Source organism: Megalobrama amblycephala, linkage group LG20, assembly GCF_018812025.1.
Source record: "Megalobrama amblycephala isolate DHTTF-2021 linkage group LG20, ASM1881202v1, whole genome shotgun sequence".
Taxonomy (NCBI): Eukaryota; Metazoa; Chordata; class Actinopteri; order Cypriniformes; family Xenocyprididae; genus Megalobrama; species Megalobrama amblycephala.
This window is the reverse complement of record NC_063063.1, coordinates 34,565,474-34,590,467: the sequence shown is the minus strand read 5'-3', so window position 1 is coordinate 34,590,467 and position 24,994 is coordinate 34,565,474. Positions and strand designations below refer to the sequence as shown.

Below are 24,994 nucleotides of genomic sequence, written 5' to 3'. Positions count from 1 at the left end.
CTCCCCCTGAAACTCAACCATTTCCTTATATTCCCTCTCGCGCTTACAGCCAGAGGCGGTGGGCGGGGTTACACTATGTTGTGGGCGGAGTCAACATGAGGGCATGTGGTTGCTGTTGATTCTGTAATTTGGTTTCTTAAGTTACAGGCTGATATAATTGTTTCTATGGCTTACTGGTAATAATACATTTACTCATCCACAAACCCATTTGACCTTCTTTCTTCTGTGGAACACAACAGATGCTCTTTTCCGTACAGTGAAAGCGAATGATGAAAATGTAACATTCCTGGATTCTTGATGAAGACTCATAAATGATAAACACTTTCACAGGCCATCAACAAGACTTTCATTTTTAAAGGATTAGTTCACTTTCAAATTAAAATTTCCTGATACTTTTTAACCATAAATGCTCATCTTGAACTATCTCTCTTCTTCTAATTCTCTATTTAAATTCCAGCAGTGTAGACACTGCTAAGTGTATTACTGCCCTCCACAGGACAAAGTTTGAACTAATTGTTATATACTTGCTCTAGCATATCGTATATGACAATTTAGTTCAAACTTTGACCTGTGGAGGGCAGTAATACACTTAGCAGCTGGAATTCTAATAGAGAAGAAGAAGAGAGATAGTTCAAGATGAGCATTTATGGTTAAAATGTATAAAATTGTAATTTTTTTTTAGAAAATGAGTGATGGTTTCACTAGATAAGACCCTTATTCCTCATCTGGTATTGTTTAAAGCTCTTTGAAGCTGCACTGAAACTGTTATTTTGACCTTCAACCGTTTAGGCTGAATATAGTCCACTATAAGGAGAAAAATCCTGGAATGTTTTCATCAAAAACCTTAATTATTTTTTTTTTTTTGACTGAAGAAAGAAAGACATGAACATCTTGGATGACATGGGGGTGAGTAAATTATCAGGAAATTTTAATTTGAAAGAGAACTAATCCTTTAAATACATAAAGTATATTTGTGTTATTTAACAGTTTTAATTATTACAGGTTTGCGTAATATTCTGAGTTTGCATTTCATTGTTTTTATTAATTTTGAGGAATGCTGAATCTGTTTTTGTGCAAGTGAGATGAGTAAATGCATGTTCACAAATAGGGCCAGATTTACTAAACAGGGCGTGAGATCGCAATTCCACAAAAGCGCAGATGTGAGAGGAAAGTTCTCCTCTTGATCTACTGACGACACGCAAATGAAAGAACACAGACGCAGCCATAACATTTCCATAATGAACAACACAATCTATCAAGAGCAGTGCAAATTAGCATCTGGTTTAATGCATGCATCTTTGGGCGGAAAATAATGGCGCAAATACCAGTATGTTGACTAGCACAAACCTTAGTAAATCACCTTGCATACTCATTAAAATACTACATTTTGCATCTGAAAGGGAAACTCCTACAAATGCATATGCAATAAGGTAAGGCAATAAGGTGGGGGTGAGTAAATTATCAGGAAATTTTAATTTGAAAGTGAACAAATCCTTTAAGAATGTTTTGTGAATCCGACCCCTAAAGTTAAATAAATGCTTTATGTGAGTTAAAGTCTCACATTTCAGTCATTATTCATTGAAAATCTTGCCCTCTATCATAGCTGTCAATCTCATTCATTCTTCTACATATTTAAAATAGGTGTTGATGTTGTAAATAGTCCCTGTAATAAGTGCACTCTAAGTTACTTTAAATATCAGCATCTGCTAAAAGAATCACCTGTAAATAGTAGTTATTAACCATACTTGAGCGCGGCCTTTCATGCCATCTCACATAAGATACTCATTGACAGGTTCGTTTCTATGGGGATCACTGGCAACCCCTGTCCTGGTTTATATCACATCTCTCTGGTCGCACTCAGTTCGTCCAACTTAAACACTGCCGTTCTACAGTTCCTGCTGGTGTTCCTCAGGGCTCAGTGTTGGGCCCGCTTCTATTCATTATCTACTTACTCCCACTTGGCCACATTTTTTAGGAAATATGCTATCCATTTTCACTGCTACCTCTTTTCCAAACCCTCTGGTTCTTTTCCTCCACCTTCTTTATTCAGCTGTTTAGCTGAAATTAAAGATTGGCTTTCATCGAAACTTAGTAGTGATCAAACCGAGGTGAACCCTGTTCTTTAGAACTCTTTCTACTGTGTTGTTGCTAATGGGATTTGTTTATCATTTAGTTTACTTATTTAATTTTTTTAATTCCTTTTTATATTACTATTTTGATTGCTTGTAAGGTGACCTTGGGTGTTATGAAAGGCGCTGTTAAAAAATGCATTATTATAATTATTTATTATTAAAGGTGCCCTAGAATTAAAAATTGAATTTATCTTGGCATAGTTGAATAACAAGAGTTCAGTACATGGAAATGACATACAGTGAGTTTCAAACACCATTGTTTCCTCCTTCTTATGTAAATCTCATTTGTTTAAAAGACCTCAGAAGAACAGGCGAATCTCAACATAACACCGACTGTTACGTAACAGTCGGGATCATTAATATGTATGACCCCAATATTTGCATATGCCAGCTCATGTTCAAGGCATTAGACAAGGGCAGCCAGTATTAATGTCTGGATCTGTGCACAGCTGAATTATCAGACTAGGTAAGCAAGCAAGAACAACAGCGAAAAATGGCAGATGGAGCAATAATAACTGACAAGATCCATGATAACATGATATTTTTAGTGATATTTGTAAATTGTCTTTCTAAATGTTTCGTTAGCATGTTTGCTAATGTACTGTTAAATTTAGTTAAAGTTACCATCGTTTCTTACTGTATTCACGGAGACAAGAGCCGTCGTTATTAAATGCTCATTATTAAACACTTGCAGTCTGTATAATTCATAAACACAACTTCATTCTTTATAAATCTCTCCAACAGAGTAGCATTAGCCGTTAGCCACGGATCACAGCCTCAAACTCATTCAGAATCAAATGTAAACATCCAAATAAATACTATACTCACATAATCCGATGCATGCATGCAGCATGCATGACAAACACTTTGTAAAGATCCATTTTGAGGGCTATATTAGCTGTGTGAACTTTGTTTATGCACTGTTTAAGGCAAGCGCGAGCTCCGTGGGCGGGGAGCGTGAGCATTTAAAGGGGCCGCAACCTGAATCCGCGCATTTCTAATTATGCCCCAAAATAGGCCGTTAAAAAAATGAATTAAAAAAATCTATAGGGTATTTTGAGCTGAAACTTCACAGACACATTCAGAGGACACCTTAGACTTATATTACATATTGTAAAAAAACGTTCGATGGCACCTTTAATGAAAGTCGATGTTTAATCTTGTGGATGCTCTTCAGTCTTAACCGGAGAAAAAGCTTTCAGATGAAGAATCATTTGAGATAAAGGTCAGTGCTGCCACCTGCTGGACACCTGATGCTCACACGCACATCTCAGTATCAGCAAACACACTTACATTCATGTGCATTCAGTGAAAGCAAGTCGAAAGTCAATGATTTTGGAAGATTATTTGGATTATCCTTATCCATTAGTTTTTTTCTTTGTAACTTGTTCCATTGAACTTTATTTGTTTATGCTCCATTCTAATTTTAAACGATTAATTAAATTATTACATGAAATAAAATGTTTAACACTAACAAAAAATTTAATTTCATGCAGCATAAACAAATACAGTTAGTTCTATATATTTATTCAATATATATATATATATATATATATATATAAATAATATACACACATAACGATTAATTCAATTATTACAAGAAATTAAATTTTTAACACACACACACACACACACACACATATACATATATATACAGTTGTGCTCAAAATTATATGACCAAAGAAGGCTGTGAAAATAAATCTGCATATATATATATATATATATATATATATATATATATATATAAAACATATCTTTGGAACCTGGATTTCCTTCTTCTGTGGAATACTAAAGACATTTTAATTTTTTGTGATGTGATGTCAAGCTCCAGTAAATAAATAAACACACACACATACATTTCTACATGTTTCTCAGGGAACACAAAATCTTCATGTCCCTTTAGGGGCCCCATAATACAGAATATGTATAATGTTGAGCAATATCTATTAATTTAAGACTGAGATAAATTAAAAATTACTATATATAGATGCATAATAATTTTTTACTCATCCCGATGGTGTTCCAATCCCATGTGACAAACTTGAAAACTTGGTGCTATTTGTATGCAATGCATATTAAAAGGGGACAGACAATAAAACACCATGAAAGTCATCTATATGAGTTGTGTGCTCAAGTGTTTTGAAGTCATACAATAGCCTTGTATTGAATGTTTACTTGAATTTATTTGGTCAGTAAAATCAATGTGCCATATCTTAAATCTCTCACACGCACATCTCAGTATCAGCAGACACGCTTACATTCATGTGCATTCAGTGAAAGCAAGACGAAAGTCAATGATTTTGGTCAAAATCATTCAATCATAAACGAAACACCCTCAGTGCATAACTACTACTGTAATACTGTAAATATGACTATGTGTTTAGATCATATAAATGCATTTTCCACATATTCATTACAGCTAGGCTACGTGTGCTCTTCTGTGGGCTTTATTAATATTGTATTCAGATTATTGTTAGCAAATTCAAATATATGAAGCTACAACCGTAATAAATGTTTCTGCTTTAATCTACACAAAAGCTCTGTTCCAAAACCTAGTGAGCTGCCTATCTAGATAGCATTCATAAGATGCAGACAGCAAAATTACCTTCAAGATACCTTCATTTGCCTAAAATTTTGCAAGCAGCATCACATTTCACCTTTGCTGAGAAGACAATCCCATAATGCATGGCAAACTCCATTGGAATCAAGATGTACAGAGTCACGGCTTATTAAGAGACAGCAAAGGCAGCTCACTACGTTGGAACAAGGTTAAAGTGTTTCCTATATAGATTAGGTGAAGTTTTATCCTTCTTTTAAGCTGTTCAGGGGTCAGAGGTCATGTGTGCTGAGAGCTGCAGTGCAGTATTATCACTGATCTGATGTCAGCGCATAAGGCAATGATCTTTACATTCAATAATGTCATTTAGCTAAGTGCTGTCTTAATGGAAATACTTCTTTTCTTCAGTGTATCTATACACATTTTATACAAAAGCGTCCATTTTAAATGATGCTGTGAGTGACATCGCATGTTAAAGTCAACGCGGAATCAAAACTGATCCCATTTTCTTTTCTTATTGCGCATTCCTTATCTTTTTTTTTATGATTCATCAGTGCACATTATTCTAAACCAATACATGTTTGTCTTCATGATCTCTAAAATGACTTTCCTTTTCAGCATTCAAGGCTTATCCTACATTTTTTGTTCTTGTCGAACTCCCTGTTTCAGTCATATTATGGGTTGCGAAACGTTCAGTTCTAATGCCTTCATGCAACAACTAAACATGTATATAAAAAATTTGGAAGCATTTGGAAACACATGACGCTTGGTCATCATATCAGTGTCTGTGTTTTCTTCATCCTCTCCCTCTCTCATTGCACTCCCACGAGCTCAGTGATGGGCGGAGCAAACACCATCAGCTCCTGATACCTGTGGAAGAAGAGCCGCAGACGGGAGACGTAACCGTCCTCCTGATACGGGAGCTGCTTCTCCTTCAGATACTGAGACACGATGGGCTTCACCTGAGCAGAAAAACACAGAGAGGGACAATAAACTCATGAAGATTCATTATATTTATTTGGCAGATTATCCTTATCCAGTAGTTTTTTTCTTTGTAACATGTTGCATTGAACTTTATTTGTTTATGCTCCATTCTAATTTGAAACGATTAATTAAATTATTACACATACATATACATATATGTTAAAAATTTAATTTCATGCAGCATAAACAAATAAAGTTATATATATATATATATATATATATATATATATATATATATATATATATATATATATATATATATACTATATTCTATATATATATAAACTATATATATATACATACAGGCTATCATTTAATCAGAATATATTCTAATTTTAAACAATTTCAATTATTATTAGAAATTTAATTTTTAACACATACACACACACATATATACATAGATATATATATATATATAAATATATATAAATAAATAAATATAACTATATATAAATAAATAAATAAATAATATATATATATATATATATATATATATATATATATATATATATATATATATAAACATTTTTAACACACACACATATATATAATTTATTTATTTGGCATTAATTTATTTTTTTCAGTGAATTTTATTGTAATTTTATTTGTTTATACTGCATTTTAATTTAATGCAAATATTAAATTATGAAATAAATCATTACACTAAATCGTTTACTTATTATATCTATTTATTTGGCATATTCCTATCCATTAGTTTTTCCTTTTTAATTAATTTTGTTTGACTAATGTTCATTAATGCATTTCTTTTTGTGAAATGTATACTTACTTTGTTTATGCTGCATCTTAATTTAACTTAATAATTTAATATAATTAAAATATTACATAAAAAATGACATCTTTATTACATAAACATTTAAATAATTTAATTTAAATATTAAATTAAACTATTTGCATTAAACAAATAAATTAATTACTTTAATTTTATATATATTAATAATTATGTCTTATTTAATTATTAATTCAATTATTTTATTACATTAAAATGCAGCATACAATAAAAACATTAACAACACAATATTGAAATAATCCAATTATATATGCAATAAAAATTAAAATAATTTAATTTAATTTAAGTATTATTTTAAATGACAATTATTTATGTTATTACATTTTTTGGGAGTCTGAGAAACACTAGGCTCCATGTCCATATAAGTTGTGTGTTCATCTCAGTTTGAACGCACCTTCAGGCACATGTTGTCCGACAGGAATGGGAAAAGGTGATGCTCTATGTGGCAATTGATGAGGGAATGGCCAAAGGTCCAGTCCAGCAGTGGGTTTCTGGGAAGGTTCAGGACTCCGTGCGTCATCTGGTAGATCCGTTTTGGACGGCTGCTGGCAGAAAACATTGGCAGTCCGATGTGCTGCAAAAGTAGAGACACAGAGAGCAACTTAATGAGGTCTTTTCATGAAAACTGCAACTACAACTACATTACAACAATAAAATGACCCTTTTCAGAGATTCAATCTTTAGTTCAGTGTGTGTGTGTGTGATCTATGAAGGGGCTGAGCGGCCTGAGAGGCGCCACTGACGCCACAGGAGGCCCAAACTAGACAAAACTGACACCAGCACACAAGACAATAGCACATAAAGGCATTTAGCACACACACATACTGTAACACAGCATGCTGCACAACTACAAACCAGCAACAAGGATCACACACACATCACGTCGAGGTCTCAGAGCTGACGGCAGCCCTTTAAAAACCTTCAAACCAGCAGAAATACCTCAGAGGATCAGCACAATAAATACAAAAGTACTGTACATTCTCCCTTTGCCCTGCCTGGGAAAATCACACATGAATTGTTCTACAGACGAACCCCGTGAACCTCGGCGAGCAGGAGAGGAGAACAAAGCCGTATTGAGTGGGTCTCCGGGGAAAGATGGAGAGACACACAAAGAGAGGGATGGACTGATGCAGACTTCAGCTGAATAGCTTGGAAAGTTCACACTCAGATTACACTTATGAGCCGAGAGAATAATGTACTGCTGGAGTGTTACTGTCCTGGGAGACACTTTCTGTTGTTAGTGGGTCATGTGATGCGCTGGTTCAAACTCAGGACCACAACAAGTTTAGATACACAACATCTTTTTTGAAGATAAGTGGTATAAATTTAGTTTATATTTTCTGAGCATGCATAAACAGCTGTAGCATGCAAAAACTACTATACATTTTCTGAAGATAATTAGTCTAAAATTTAATATAATTTATATTTTCTAAAAATGCAAAACTATATTTTTTATATTTTCTGAAGATAAGTTGCTTAATTTTATTTATATTTTTGAGCATGCAAAACAAATATATTTTTATATTTTCTAAGGATAAGTAGTGTAAATAATTTAATTAATATTTTCTGACCATGCATAAACAACTATAGCATGTAAAAACTAATATATTTTTTATATTTTATGAAGATAAGTAGTGTAAATAAATTTAATTTATATTAAACTGAGCATGCATACTAAACAACTATAGCATGCAAATATTTAATTTATATTAAGAGCATGCAAAAACAACTATTTTTATATTGTCTGAAGATAATAAGTGTGAAAAATGTAATATAATTATATTTCTGAGCATGCAAAAACAACTATATTTTTAACTTTTCTGAAGACTAGAGGTATAAATAATTTAATTTATATTTTCTGAGCATGCTTAAACACCTATAGCATGCAAAAACTACTATACATTTTCTGAAGATAATTAGTGTAAAAATTAATATAATTTATATTTTATAAAAATGCAAAACTATATTTTTTACATTTTATGAAGATAAGCAGTGTAAATAAATTTAATTTATATTAAACTGAGCATGCATACTAAACAACTATAGCATGCAAATATTTCATTTATATTAAGAGCATGCAAAAACAACTATTTTTATATTGTCTGAAGATAATAAGTGTGAAAAATGTAATATTATATTTCTGAGCATGCAAAACAACTATATTTTTAACTTTTCTGAAGACTAGAGGTATAAATAATTTAATTTATATTTTCTGAGCATGCTTAAACACCTATAGCATGCAAAAACTACTATACATTTTCTGAAGATAATTAGTGTAAAAATTAATATAATTTATATTTTCTAAAAATGCAAAACTGTATTTTTTATATTTTCTGAAGATAAATTGCTTAATTGTATTTATATTTTTGAGCATGCAAAACAAATATATTTTTATATTTTCTTAGGATAAGTAGTGTAAATAATTTAATTAATATTTTCTGACCATGCATAAACAACTATAGCATGTAAAAACTAATATATTTTTATATTTGATGAAGATAAGCAGTGTAAATAAATTTAATTTATATTAAACTGAGCATGCATACTAAACAACTATAGCATGCAAATATTTAATTTATATTAAGAGCATGCAAAAACAACTATTTTTATATTGTCTGAAGATAATAAGTGTGAAAATGTAATATAATTATATTTCTGAGCATGCAAAAACAACTATATTTTTATCTTTTCTGAAGATAATGTGTAAAAATGTTTATAATATTTATATTTTAGGAGCATGCAAAAACAACTATATTTTTATATTTTCTGAATTGGTGTAATTTTTCAATTTATATTTTCTAAACATGCAAAAAAGAATTATATTTTTATATTTTCTGAAGATGAGTGGTATAAATAATTTTATTTATATTTCCTGAGCATGCAAAAACAACTTTTCTGAAGATAAGTTGTGCAAATATTTTAAATGAATTTTTGAAGATAAGCGGTGCTTAGTCATGATGCTAGGATGGTGTGGGTGGTTGTTAGGGTGTTGCTAAGGCTGCTTTTTGTTCATCGGGTAAAACTGTAGCTACAATCAACAAAAAAAGTAATTGTAAAGACCATTCCTGTATTTGAGCAATCACACAGAGCAAGTTTTACCACTTTACGTTAGAGGGCTTGTTCAACCTTTGCAAAGACAACTAATGACTGTCAAAATGCCAACTTAGGGTGTTAAATCTCACCTGAAATATGTTGACGTGTATGAACGTCACGGAGAACATGGCTCGACACAGAAGCATGACCATCAGAGCAGAACCACACGACAGCCCCGACACACACCTGAGCAGGTAATACTGAGAGAGAAACCCCACACACACACACACGACGGTGCGTGCGATCTGGAGCGGAGACTGACCCTTCAGCTGACCTGAAACGCATGCGGTCAAATCACAAATGAGAGAAAATGTTGGAGGTTGATGATGAGGACAGAAGAACAGAAGAGGTCAAATGCAAACCAAAGTCAGTTTCTATCCACACTGTACTGAATGAAACCACAAAACCACAGAAGATTTCTGATGTTTAAAGGAACAGTTGTTCTCACCGACGGCGACGACGGGTGTGATGATGGGGACGGCCAGCGGAGCGATGAACAGGTAGACGGATCGAGGCAGGAAGGGCATCTTCCAGGTGCTGGAGTCTCCCAGGCCGATCACATTAGTGTGAGCGTGATGCATCTTAACATGAGCCTGAACACCTGCCCGCGCTGAGAACGAGCCGCACACCTGAGAGACCGGGAGAGACGGCCGTCAGCACGCAGGGGAAGAAATGCTGAGAAGAACACATTCAAGTTTTGGGATTTCGAAGCATTTCAAATGAAAAATGATGCACCATTTCTAGGAGATTCATCAAATGTCGGTAAATGAGTGGCATTGATCATGTGACTCTTCGGAACATCACAAATCATGCTGGATTTTAATTTATACAATTCAATTATTTAATGTAATCATTTGATTTAAAGGGATAGTACACCTAAAAATGAAAATTCTGTCATCGTTTACTCACCCTCATGTTGTTCTAAACCTGTATGAGTTTCTTTCTTCTGCTGAACACAAAACAAGATATTCTGAAGAATATCGTTCAACTGTTTGGTTACCAACATTCTTCAGAATATCTTCCTCTGTGTTCAGCAGAAGAAAGAAATTCATACAGGTTTGGAACAACATGAGGGTGAGTAAACGATGACAGAATTTCCATTTTTAGGTGTACTATCCCTTTAAATATTAAATTAAAATACTGAATAAAATACTAAATTAAATTAAATAATTTACATTATTAACTTATTTACTTATACTTGTTTAGCATCCATTATCTATATCCATTAGTTTATCCTTTTTAATAATCTTGTTTGACAAATGTTAATTCATTACTTTATTCCTTTTTGTGAATTGTAGTTACTTTATTTAAGCTGCATTTTAATGTAATAATTAAATTAAAATATTCAATTAAATTATTTAAATTATTACATATTTTAATTTAATATTTTAATTACATATGGTAAATAAATAATGTAATTGTTCAATTTATTTTTTAGTTTTAATATTCATCTATTATAATTTAATCTTTATTATTTATATTGAATTAATTGAATTAAAATTAAATGAAATAATTAAAAAACTAGATAAAAAGGTTTGTAGACAAACTTTAAGTAGGCTTGAAAAAGCCTAGCCTGAAAGTTTGACATAGTTTTAAAAGCCTTTCAGTTTAAAATAGTTTAAGTTTTAGATAGATAGATAGATAGATAGATAGATAGAGTAAGGGTACTCAAGGTGGTTGCTAGGGTAGTCTAAGTCGCTAAGGTGTTGCTATACGGTAGCTAGGGTACATGGGTCAGTTGCTAGGGTGTTCTGGGTGGTTGTTATGCTGTTGCCATGGTGTTCTGGGTGGTTGCTATGCGGTTGCTAGGGTGTTCTGAGTGGTTGCTAGGGTGTTGCTATACGGTAGCTAGGGTACTCAGGTCAGTTGCTAGGGTGTTCTGGGTGGTTGCTAGGGTGTTCTGGGTGGTTGTTATGCTGTTGCCATGGTGTTATGGGTGGTTGCTATGCGGTTGCTAGGGTGTTCTGAGTGGTTGCTATGAGATAGATAGAGTAAGGGTACTCAAGGTGGTTGCTAGGGTACTCTGAGTGGTCGCTAAGGTGTTGCTATACGGTAGCTAGGGTACTCAGGTCAGTTGCTAGGGTGTTCTGAGTGGTTGCTAGGGTGTTCTGGGTGGTTGTTATGCTGTTGCCATGGTGTTATGGGTGGTTGCTATGCGGTTGCTAGGGTGTTCTGAGTAGTTGCTATGAGATAGATAGAGTAAGTGTACTCAAGGTGGTTGCTAGGGTACTCTGAGTGGTCGCTAAGCCGTTGCTATGCTGTTGCTAAGGTACTCGAGGTGTTTGCTAAGGCACTGATATGTAGCTGCTAAGGTATTCTGGGTGGTTGCTAGGGTGTTGCTATACGGTTGCTAGGGTACTCGGGTCGGTTGCTAGGGTGTCCTGGGTGGTTGTTATGCTGTTGCCATGGTGTTCTGGGTGGTTGCTATGCGGTTGCTAGGGTGTTCTGAGTGGTTGCTATGAGATAGATAGATAGATAGATAGATAGATAATTAAATAATAAATTAAAATATTTAATAATGTAAATAAACATTACACTGAGTTATTTAGTAATGTAATTCATTTAATCTAATCATTTCACTAAACTGTTGCAGTGAACATTGCAGAAAAAATGATAAAATGTGATATTTTCAGCAGTTGTCTCAGACGTTTGGGCCACTATATATGTGTGTAGAGACTGTTACCATGATCAACATTATGACTCTTTTACATTCTTGAGAGGATGGAAACTGTAAATGATTCTAAATCCTCTTAATCTCAAAATTAATTCATGAAGAATTAATCAGTCAAATTCTTTCCATTCGTTTGCAGTTATTCCGTTGCAGAGAATGATCTGCACAGAAACATTTATAACATTATTATACAATATAATAAACTGTATCATGCAGCTTTGCAAGGATATATTTCCCCATTCACTATATTCTGATCTCCAGCAAACTAATTGTGAAAATATCGTGGATATATTCGGATCTCACTTCGATGAAGAAGACGGCCCAGAAGTCGGCCCAGGCCGGAGACTCGCTGAGCGCGCCGTGACTGGCCAGATGTGCGCCTTTAACAGTGATGACAGCGTGAGCCACGCCCATTATCAGCAGACCCGACAGGAAATACAGCAGCTGAGACGAACCCAACAACAGGAACCCTGCAAACACACGAACAACAGGAGGATCGACACCTGCATGAGATTTATGCTTCATAATCAAAGCTATAACACATATTGCTCAGAAAATATGAATTTGTGTTCCATTTGATGTTATATTAAATGCATATCAATGCTATTCATCAAACACTATCAACAAGTAACTATTATGTTCTATAATAAACACATATTGACGTAAAAGTGGACCTATAATGCCCCTTTTTCAAGATGTAATATAAGTCTCTGGTGTCTCCAGAATGTGTCTGTGAAGTTTCAGCTCAAAATCCCCCACAGATCATTTATTATAGCTTGTCAAATTTGCCCCTATTTGGGTGTGAGCAAAAACACGCCGTTTTTGTGTGTGTCCCTTTAAATGCAAATGAGCTGCTGTTCCCAGCCCCCTTTCCAGAAGAGGGCGGAGCTTTAACAGCTCAACAACAACAAAGCTGGAGAATCTCACGCAGCCAAAATGAGGATTTTGGTTCAGCCTTACATTGTTCAAACCGGAGTCGACACTGATGGAGAGACTCAGGAAGAAGTTACAACTTTTAGACGTTTCTGAATGGTTAGTGGATAAATTGATGTAGTTGCTGTGGAGTTGATTCAACTCATCCACTAGCATGTGCCGTCATGTTCATCTTTTGTGTTGAATTGACCCTCGTTTGTGAAGCAGTCCGGCGTAAAATGACGCCATGTCAACAACACTCTACTACAACAACTCTTCCTCTTCTCTAAAGCAGCCCAACATGGCCCCGCCCCCTTTGTTGTGTGTTCTCGGGGGCGGGGTTTATGTAAATTTTAGGGTTAGTGATGTCACCAACCCGGGTAGAAGCTCGTTGTAGTCCCTACCAGCCGTTAAAAATCGATTTCTGTAAAAGAAAATATCTCCTTTGCATCGAACTTTGAGCGTCGTAACTTTGCAGATGTCGTTTAAACAGCAACATTACACACTAACTAAAGTTAAAAAAGTGAAATCAGAATCAAGGACCCCTTTAAAATGTTTTTACTAACATTAACTAAGATCACTAAATTCTGTACAATTAAAGTTCATTGTTAGTTCAAGGTCATTTCAACATTCATTAAAATCAAAGTTTCTGTTTACATGAGTGAATGTACTTTGAACTAACATGAATAAACAATGAACAACTGCATTTTGTAACTAACAGTGACAAAGATGAACAAATGCTGTAAGAAATATATTGCTAGCTATAATGCATGAACAAACGAGACCTTGTAAAGTGTTACCACGTCATATTTCATTTTTGTTTTGCTTTGTTTGTTCTGTAAATATTTTTTCCATCCAGAGAAAACACTGCTGAATTTCAAAGGATAATGAAATGATTGAGTTTCATGTTGTTTTGGCTGATATAACTAGTCTTTCCCCTCATGATGAAGCAGTTTGACCCCCTCGCCGGAGCCGTTGGTTTCTCCCTGAAAGACGAGTCACTGTGCTGAAGGAAACTGGATCTTCCCTATGGGAGGGGAGGACACAAATCGAACCGGTCACCATGACAACCCCCCACAGGAGTGCCTCAGTAAATTGGATATTAACTAGCCAATGTCTGAAAGGTTAAAAAGCTTTAATATACTGTTTAAAGAAGCTGATCTGTTTAAAGAAAGCGGATCGAGAGGGAAGGAACCTTTGGCACAAAACTGAAGTATTACAGACTTTGGCTGAGTTTCTGTGTCACTGATAAACCAAAATAACCATCTGACACACCGTCACACCTGGGACAACAACACTAAACAATTAGTTTTAATTGCACATTATCCAAAACACTCCCTATTAATAACATCACACACCTTCATATTTGTACAATTACATCATAAAACGACATGTTATGATATAAAAACACACTCTGAATGTTCCATATTCTCTGAAATTTAAAATGCAAATATTAAAATGCAAACTTGAGACAAGGTTTTAAAAAATTTTAAAAGCACTTTCCCCACATACAAGCCATTTATACAATATTTAATATGTTGCTCAGATATGAATGGGTTAATGTAAAAATATTTTCAAAACAAAACAAAAATATTTTAAAATATATCAAATAAAATGCATTCAAATGCATTCAAATATATATTTGAATATATATATATATATATATATATATATATATATATATATATATATATATACACACACATTGTGACATTTTTATTCATTTTCCCCACACACATTAGATTGTGTTGCATTACAGCAATGAGCATTTAAATTGGAAATATGGTTAATTGTTATGGAAATGACGTAATGGACTTCAAAATAAGGTTAGTTTGAGTATGTTTTGTTTGTTTCACGAGATTCGCCCAAAGCAGGTGAATTTTTTTGAAAAGCACTTTCCCCACATACAAGCCATGTATACAATATTTAATATATTGCATATGAATGGGTAATGTAAAAAACATTTTCAAAACAAAACAAAAATATTTTAAAATATACATATACATAAAAATAAATATTTTGCATTAAAAAAATATCTATCTATCTATCTATCTATCTATATATATATATATATATATATATATATATATATATATATATATATGCTATTTTTATTCATTTTCCCCACACATCACACATTAGATTTTGTTGCATTACAGCAATGAGCATTATTTAAATTGGAAATGTGGTTAATTATTATGGAAATTACATAATGGACTTCAAAATAAGGTTAGTTTTAGTATGTTTTGTTTGTTTCATGAGATTCGCCCCAAAGAAAAGCACTTTGGCTCAGCCTTTGTTGTTTTAAGTGTTACCTCGCAAGAACAAGAATAAAGTGTGCCTAAACAGGTTTGTGGCGTCTATTATCTAACTTTGCATTACCTGCAGGTAAACTGATGAAGGCTGCGGTGAGGATGGTGCAGTCTATCCCTCTCTTCTCCCACCAGCTGCTCTCGCGCACACTCTTCTGCACCAGTCGCGTGAGCTCCATCATCAGCGTCTCCCGCTCCGCGTCCGCCTGCTTCCCCTGCGCGTCCCCCTCGGAGTCCCCGCGTCCTTCACCATCCCGGGACGCCGGCCCTGGCAGGCTGTCGGTCTCTCTCCTCTTCTCTGGAATGTTCTGCATGATAGCGCTAGTGCTCAGAGACGCATGGCTCACGTACGCGCTTTCCGTCCCGTCCGCGAAAAAGGCAGTGAGGGACTTTACTGCTGACTGCGCTAAACAGATCTCCTCTCTCGAGCGCGCGCTCTCTCTCTCCCTCTCTCTCTCGTTCCCACGGCGATGCCTTTGGCAGGAGTGTCCTTAGAGCTGCAAGAAAACACACACACACACACACACACACACACACACACACACACACACACACACACACACACACACACACACACACACACACACACACAGAGATAACACTCCTCATACAGCTATAAAATGCATTTTTAAAAACAATGAAAATGTATTCTATACGTTTTGCATTAACTTTAATTTTTGTGCATATTGTGAATGGTTTTAGAAACAATTCATGGTTGCATTCAACTCAACAATTCACTTAAAAATAATTTTTTTGTTGGAAAAAAAAGACAAAAATCTTGTGCAATAAGTGTCTTATTAACGACTGAATGGCAAGAACAAAAGTGTGAGCGCATATTTTGATTATTACAAACTATATATTCTATCCCATAACCCTAAACCCAACCCTCACAAAAACTATGCATTTTTATTTTTCAAAAAGACTTCATTTAGTATGATTTATAAGAAGTTTTCCTCATGAGGGCCAAAAGTGTCCTCGCAAGGTCACGGATTTCTGGTATTACTCCTGAAGCACACACAGATACACTCCTCATTCAGCTATAGAATAAATCGTCTCTCTCTTATCTGTTGACTCGCTCATATATTTAGCAAACCCTGTTCTCCCTCCTTTCTCACTTTTACTCTACTTGGCAGAAGACAAAAGAAAGGTTTCAGCAAAAGAACAGAAGTTCCGGAAAAAAGAAAGAAAAAGAAAAGCAGGAAGGATGTGATTCACAGTACACTGAACACAAACAACATTAAAATACAAATAAATAAATAAATATCAAAGATCTCAAATACAGGTCGGTTCACAATGGTAATAATGACTAGTTTATTAAATTAACATTTGAACACAACTATCCACAATTTGTCACTGAAAATATTAGCATTTGGCTACCCTGAAAATGTCTGGTTCATATTTCTTTTGATTTTATAGGGTGAAATATGACCTGGCATAGTCAGGGACAATCATAAATTGTAAAGATATTATATTTTGAGTATCATAAAAAAATATGCAAGACTTCAAAAGACACAAAAACAATGTGCCTCATGAAACAATGCAAAATGACTTGCTTTCATCCTCTTGCAAGATAAGGATTTGTAACTCAAGATACAAGGATCAATGTTTTTGAATTACCTGCACAGAAATTTTCTGTAATTTACAATTACAGCCCAAAATAATGTGACACAATAATGGTTTTAGAAAACATTTACACAGAAATATGTTCTGCTTGAGTGAATGAGTTAAAATACACAGGAACATTTTCACCCAGACAAGCACTGAACATAAATGTGAGACGGGACAGCAGTGTGTAGCTATATGTGCAGATGGAGATAAACTGTTGAATAGACAGCTAAAGTATCAAGAGTAATATCAGCTTTCAGCATATCAGCCTCTAAAACCTTCTGCACACACCCATAAATGATCAGATAGCAGAGGAACACAGTATCCAGAACAAACACGTCACCTGCTGAGCCACGCTTTGACTGCAGTCGATCAATATGACATACACAGAACTGTACAGTACATCAATAAAACTGTACAAACATCAGCTGGAGTCAGTATAGTATACAATCATTATCATCCTCAGAATGCTGTAAATTGCCAACATACAGTAACATGAGTCGAACTGCAATGTGTTTTGGCTGGACATCAATGCTGTCTAAAGCTCCATATACAGTATGTATGAACAACTATAAACATAATCCCAAATATAAAACACTGAATAATTCTTAAATGCATATGAATTCAGTTGCAAAGTGCAATATTTATATAATGTGCACAGAAAGCAACGAGTCAAGTTTGCACACGTCTGACCTGGATGAATGATCTTAAAGATCTTTGATCTAAATTATTCTGCTGAAATGTTTGAAATTAGTTAATTTACTATGTTAGATTTTGTAGTACATTAAATTAATAAAGGTCAGATAAACCATACTTTAACATAATCTGGGAAAATGTAGGAAACTAAAGCTCTGATATATAGATTTTTTTTTTTTTTTTTGCACGATCACTAGCAAATCTATGTTAAAATTGTCATATTTAAGATGGGTTGTCATGTGGCAAGGCCTCAATCCCTGGTCTGAAATTATAGAGTTGAAAATTGTTCAAAATGCAAAACAGTATCAATATGTAAGTAAATTCACAGAGTGAATCAAGAACCACAGTGCCTTTGATGAACCTCAAGCTGGTAAGAGTTTATGCAAATTATACCAAAAAACAACAAAGGGCATTCGAAAACGCATGTTTACTTCATTCTCCAACCTCTTTGTGAGCAGGAAGCAGTGCTGGATAGACAGTCATGTGAGACCATAGAAGACCTGTAGTTTTCATCCCAACCACAGGGAGGCAGTAGTTTCACTCAATCTTACACACACAATGGCTCCGATTCAAATGCAGGTATAAGAAGCATTTCAAATATGTGAATTGCATTGTGCAACCCATTTTACTTCCGCAATGTCATGCATTTCAAAGTGAAACTGGATTTGTAATTTGAAGAGTGTGGAAATTGATTTCATCAATCTGCTATTGACTAAACAGGTTTTAGAGAGAGCACTGTAGACAGAATGTAGTCAGAACGAGTTTACTAAAACCATTCATAAGCAAATTTTGGCTATAATAATATTATTCAATAGCCTGTACAGATGTCAGGAGAAAAACATCCGTAAAACAAAAAGTTACTGTATTTTTGCTTAAAAATATAAAGCCAAAGACATTTTTTTTTTGTAATAAAATGAACATCATAATGTGAATGCACTTCAAGATCGGGGATGCACATTTAGTAAACAGGGTCAATTGAGGCATTATTGACACACTAGCTCCTGAGGAGAAGTGGTTCTAAAAAGTAGGCAGTTTACTTATCTTAGCGTTATTATATTGCCTCCTAAAATACAGTGTTTTGGCCAAATTCTTAGACAGAATCACATTTATGCCTCACAGAGAAAGAAATCCGAGAATGCATCAAGCTCAGTGGACAAGAAGAGAGAAATGCTGGTTATAAAGTACAGATAAAAATACTCTAAATGAAACTGATTTACTCCATACTTGTGTATCAAATGGGAGTCAAGTCTCCCATGCACTTTGCGTGAGAAGCGCTATTTTTGTACCGTGTTAAGTTGCTGCCTATGAGGATTCAATTCAGCAAGGTTGCTGCTTTAAAAAAGCATCCACTTATGCAGGCAGCTAGTGAGTACATTAGGTTTTGGAACAGAGTCAATAACAGACACACACTCTCCTTTAAAGCATAGTGTCCTGCATGCCGTCAGCTCCGTCGATAGCATTGTTGCGTCTGCTGCACGCATCCAGGAGTTTTTTGCGGGGTCCGAGTGGGATGTGGATGCTGATGAGGTCCTGCTCAGAGCACAACAGCAACGCCTCCAGGTCCATCTGCTCTCGACTGAAGATGGATAGGAAGTCGCTCAGTCCTTGAGATGCCAGGAATACTTCCAAAGGAGCCGACGATGGGTGTATCTCGTCATCCTCCTCCTCCAAACCTAGGTCTCCTTCCTCCCAAGGCAAATCCTACAGGACACCGCCAACATGAAAACTATCATTATAATTATCGCTTACACTTTATTTTCATGGTCCCCTTTAGACATTCTGTGTTGACTATAAGTAATGTTGCACCTGCATGTCAACTAACTTACATTAGAGTATTAGTAGACTGTTAGGGGTAGGGTTAGTAGAATAAGTTGATGTACTTGCAAAGTAACAGTCAATACAGTGTCTGTTGGGGAGCATCAAAATAAAATATTAGCAGAGGTTAGGGTAGCAATATTGGCCATTGTGTTCATTCGCTCAACAGATATGTCTGTGATTGGCTACAATGATCAACCCTTCAAAAACATGTTGTAAATAGACATCTTTGATGCTCTTCACCAAGCGCTTAAACAGATACACACATTTGAAAGATCCCTACTATATCCGCTGATAGACGGATCCGCTGAGACACGAACAACGGCAACGGCTGTTTTTGAAGTGAAGTGACACGTGGCCAAGTATGGTGACCCATACTCGGAATTTGTGCTCTGCATTGAACCCATCCAAGTGCACACAGCAGTGAACACACACTGTGAACACACACCCGGAGCAGTGGGCAGCCATTGCTGCGGCGCCCAGGGAGTAGTTGGGGGTACGGTGCCTTGCTCAAGGGTCTCACCTCAGTCATGGTATTGAGGGTGGGGAGAGTGCTGGATATTCACTCCCCTCACCGACAATCCCTGCTGGACCTGAGACTCGAACCCATGACCTTTGGGTTACAAGTCCGACTCTCTATCCATTAGGCCACGACTGCCCCTGTTTTTGAAGGGTTGATCATTGTTGCCAATCACAAACATATCTGTTGAGTACGTGAACACAATGGCCAATCAGAGGTGTTTACGAATCCGCTCAACGGCGCTCAAAATGCAAGGGGGAAATGCTTGTATCGTCTCATTTTTAAAATTTCAGTACCAACTTGGTACCGAAGCAAAACCATTTGTACTAAAATAGGGCCTTTTTCTGTTCCAGCATGATGTCCATGTGCACAAAAGTCAATAAAGAAATGATTTTCTGGTGTGGAAGAATTTGAATGGGCTTCACACACCCCCTGCCCTGAACCCCAGTGAACACATTTGGGATGAATTGGAAATGCAGACTGTGAGTTAGTTGCCAGACCGTGTGTGATTGGGAGCACATCCCTGCAGTCATGTTCCAACAGAAAAGAAAAGAAAAGCTTCGAAGAAGAGTGGAAGCTGTAACCAACACTCTATTAATACCCTTGGTACTGAAATTGCATGCACATATGAGCATAATTTTTGGGTGTTCATATTTTGGATGGTCAACTCCGGGTCTGAAGAGCCACTGTCCTGCAGAGCTTAACTCTATCTCTACTCAAACACAAGATATTGATTAGATTGGGGGTGAGGCTAAACACTGCAGGATAGTGGACCTCTAGGACAGGAGTTGCCCATCCCTGATGTAGAGCAGGTACAAAACAGTCAAGAGTCTAGCTCAGGTGGCAGAACAAGTGGCATCCATATAGTATCTGCTGAATTTTGTTTGTACCTGCAAATTCCTCTCTTGGAGGCTCAATGAGCTGCCTATGCTGACTTCATCGAGACTGGGTGTCCGTAGTGGCAGTCTCCCTCGTAATCGGACGTTCGGGACTCGTCCCACTGGTTCACTCCCCACCACGCTACCCTCATTCCGTCCCATTCGTAACAGCCCATCAGTCACATAATTCCGACGGAATACCATGGTACCGAGTCCTGGGCGGTTGAACAAAGAATCCCGACCAGAATCTGTACTTATTTCGGAGTATGCAGCATCATATAGACCCGGATCACTGAGTGCCCGGGAAACAGTGTCTACCTCATCATCATCTTCATCTTCCCTTATGTCCTGTTTACCAGAGAACATGTTACGGATGTTGAGTCGAGGGCTGGACTGCTGGCGTGGGTTGACGTATGTACCCTGCTTCATGAACATTACATCATTACCCAGCTGAAGACCAGAGAGTGAGCGGACACTCCTTCGCCCATCTTCAGAAATCTTGAACGTTCCATCACCTTGCTTCTTCTTCTCTAGACGCCGCTGAATCTTGGTCCGGCCTCTAGTTGTGGACTGAAGCGTTGCCTGCAAAGAGAAATCATGGTAACTTTCTTTGTCTTACTTCATAATGTATACAAACTTGTCAGCATTGCCTCACAGACATCTCTAGGTCTCTAGTACCCCATTGAATGACTATTGTTAGTGAATTAGCCAATAAAGAAAACCACCCTGAACCCCATTGAACACCTTTGGGATAAATCAGAAATGGAGACAGGCTACAATCTTATTGGTATCATATCCAATCATGTCCAATACTGCTCATGTAGGGCTAATGTTGCCCAAACACACTTGCCTGGACTTTTCTAGTGATCTCGAAGACTTTGATTAGCTGATTTAGGTGTGTTTAATTAAGACTGGAGCTAAACTCTGCAGCAAAGTGGCCCTTCGGAAGTAGTATTGGACACTTCTGCTCTTGTTGCTGGCTGAAAGCATAGTGAATTCACCCAGAATATTAGATAAATGAATGAACCACATAGGCGACTTGACTGATTCTTTATAGTGCCTACCCTTTAGAACAGGTTTTGCAATGGGAGTGTGCCTATGACACCTTAAAATGCCATCTAGGTAGCCAGCTCACTAGGAACAGAATTTATAACTTGCTTCTCCATGCTGACCTAATGGTTGACTCCATTAAGCAAAGGTTTAATGTTGAGTGTTACCGATTCAATGCCCTTTTGTACCCATGTGTTCAGACACAGTACCTGTGAGTATGTCATGTTGGAGTCAAAGGTGTTGAACTGAGGGATCCTTTGGCTTAAGGTACTGCTGAAACTGCTGTAACTCATTGTATCCGACATGTCCATTGCAGCATTCTCTCTCATGAAACGCTTCTCCATGCGTTCGTGATGCTTGCGCTGAAGCTTTTCACAGTGCTTAATGCGTTTCTCTGCATGACGGAAGGCACGGTCCTTTAGTTTGCTCACCAGCTTGGGGTTGATGGTGATCTGTTTGGCGGCGATAGAGTCCAGATATCGCACACAGTCCATGTGGCTCCTAGAGGCCGCCATGTCCAGTGGAGTGTGGTAGTCATTGTCCAAGCACCACACGTTGGCGCCAAATGACACCAGAAAGGACAGACAGTTCAGATGGCCGTTAGCCGCTGCCAGGTGAAGGGGAGTGTTTCCCCAAATATCACATTTATCTGGATCTCCTCTGTGGACCAAATAACAAAAGCAATAATGGATTGGTTATGTCCAATTCTATTCTGCTGATTCTAACATGGCTTGCTTGGTCAAAAAAGTGGTTGATGGATATGGTTTTGGATGGCTGATGGCCAATATTTAATGCATTTTAATAACGGTTCCTGGCCAAAATGGTTTCTGGCCAGTGCTGATAATCTCAAAATGGTCAAATTGGTTGATTAATTGGCCTAGCCAACACACTGATCAATTACTAGTGAAAATATAGAGTGTGTGAATACATGTGTATGCGCACATATGCATGTTAGTGCATGAGTGCATGCATTCATGATCTCTTGTGTGGCAAGGTGTTAATCTGAATACGTAACATGATGCTTTGTAGCTCCACTTACCCACTGTAACACACATGTACACACATCTACACACATTACGCAAACTGCCTTTGTGACTCACCTCTTGAAGTCATTAAAAACTGTGCACCATGTAATGCATTCATCATCTGCACTGAAATAGACCTGCAGTATTCATTACCAACCTACTTTTACAGACTTTCTTTCTGCTTGTTTCATGCATGAGACTCAATGTTGAAAATTTATCACAAATGCAAAGCCCTGTTTATTGTAAGTCAGCATTACATTAACCAGTAATCAGGGTGTCAAGATTATGTATGTTACCAAACTTAAGTCCAACAGACCTTAGTCAATACAAATGCAATGATGTATATATGCTGCAAACAGGGCTTGACATTAACACCCGCCAACCCGCCAAATGCGGGTGGATTTCAGCAGTGGCGTGTAATGCAGTCACACCAACTAGACACTTTGGTGGGTTTAAATTTATATAGATTTTTCAATTGTAGTCTTTTAAAAAGGGATCTGAAATAATAAGTGCATTGTAGGGTTGCCAAAAATATAGATTTTATTTGATACGTATTGATACTGAAATATCTGAAACGCTTCCAATACTCATTTTTTTGCAAAAACACGATACCAGCTGTGATTTCTCTCTTTCTCTAAACTCTCCGACAGTGAGTTGACACACAAACCCGCCTCCAGATGAATATTGTTGGTGTTACAGGGCTTGAATTTCAGCGTGAGATTGCACGCTAAATTGGGAAAATTGCCAATTTTGCTCATTACCGCAGATTTTGAGCTCACACCCAAAGTGTGCACACATAAAGCTGCTTCTCAGTACTAAATTGAGTTCTTTTTCGCTGCTTATTGCGCTTAAACAGTCAAATACACACAAAATCATTTCAAAATGCCGGTCAAGCGAGTATTTATGTAAATACAGTCAGTTGTTTTAAGTGAACGTAAACAGTTGAGAAAGGCAACGCATGTGTAACAGTATAATGGATCCTTGCGTCATGTTTTAAAGTGACAGCAGCCTAATATACCTGCTGCCAAATTATGAGATAATATTAAAAATATCTATATGACAGTTTTTCCAATGGTATTGATGTCAAAAAACTTTGGAAATCCACTATCCACAGTGGCTGATAAGCAAAAAATTGAAAGTTTAAAAAATTTAAAGTCAAGCCCTGGCTGCATATACAGTAGTCAACATTAGAAGTGGATCAAAACCTTTCATCAAAGTTGTCCTAAAACCTTCTTCTTAGAACAACTTTTATGAACTTTTTTGATCCACTTCAAATGTCGACTACTATATAATATGCTGTCTGCCCTCACTAAAGTCAAAAAGCCAGTACAACCGCTCCATGTTTTCTCTTTTAATCTTAAATTCTCATGTCTGCAAAAAATATAAAAGGAGTTGCTGCAGTACAAATGGCTACCACTCATTAACATAGACCAGAACAAACTATGTGAGATTTTATGGGACCATGTGGGGTCACGGGATTGAAATACTGCCTACAGAAAGCAAAAATGTGAAAGACTGAGGTGTATAATGGTGCTGACATTCAAGTTAACAAAATGCCAACAGCCAGAGAAACAGGAGGCGGCAGAGGAATAGCCCTAATTCATTATGTTGACCTTTAACTGTGAACATTAACATCTTTCTCCTTGTCTGGCCATGTGTAAAATTCCTCTCCATGAATGTGCATGAGGCCATGAACTCTCCTTAAAAACAGCACTAAAGCGTACTAAAACGTTAGAGATGCAACACAGCGTCCAAACTCTAGACATGCTGGAGTCGTTTTGTAAGTAAAAGCTTTTTCGGCTACCAAGAAAAATGTAAAATAATTATGACATTGAAATTCACTACACATTTTGGTCTTATTCTGCATAATTTATCTGTGCATCATATTCCAAATTTTTTTGTAATTTTTTTTTTAAATGTTAAAACTTGCTATGGA

At 36.3% G+C, this 24,994-nt stretch overlaps 2 protein-coding genes across 2 annotated transcripts in view; both read right to left on the bottom strand.

The window, feature by feature from the left end:
• Positions 1-4,295: 4,295 nt before the first annotated feature.
• fads6 (fatty acid desaturase 6) lies at positions 4,296-15,963 on the bottom strand. The gene is made up of 6 exons (XM_048171404.1): positions 15,540-15,963; positions 12,549-12,715; positions 10,023-10,203; positions 9,664-9,848; positions 6,876-7,055; positions 4,296-5,651 (listed from the first exon to the last, which is right to left on the bottom strand). Exons 1-6 carry the CDS (start codon positions 15,781-15,783, stop codon positions 5,502-5,504), a joined length of 1,107 nt encoding a protein of 368 aa, XP_048027361.1. The 5' UTR covers positions 15,784-15,963; the 3' UTR covers positions 4,296-5,501.
• Positions 15,964-16,756: 793 nt separating this feature from the next.
• The window catches only part of ush1gb (Usher syndrome 1Gb (autosomal recessive)), a 10,424-nt gene continuing 2,186 nt past the window's right edge, over positions 16,757-24,994 (bottom strand). The window contains exons 2-4 of the mRNA XM_048171342.1: positions 22,243-22,693; positions 20,996-21,565; positions 16,757-19,471 (exon numbers count right to left, since the gene is read on the bottom strand). Of these exons, the coding sequence (XP_048027299.1) occupies positions 19,187-19,471; positions 20,996-21,565; positions 22,243-22,693 (1,306 nt within the window). The 3' untranslated portion in view covers positions 16,757-19,186. The remainder of the gene's footprint in view (positions 19,472-20,995; positions 21,566-22,242; positions 22,694-24,994) is intronic.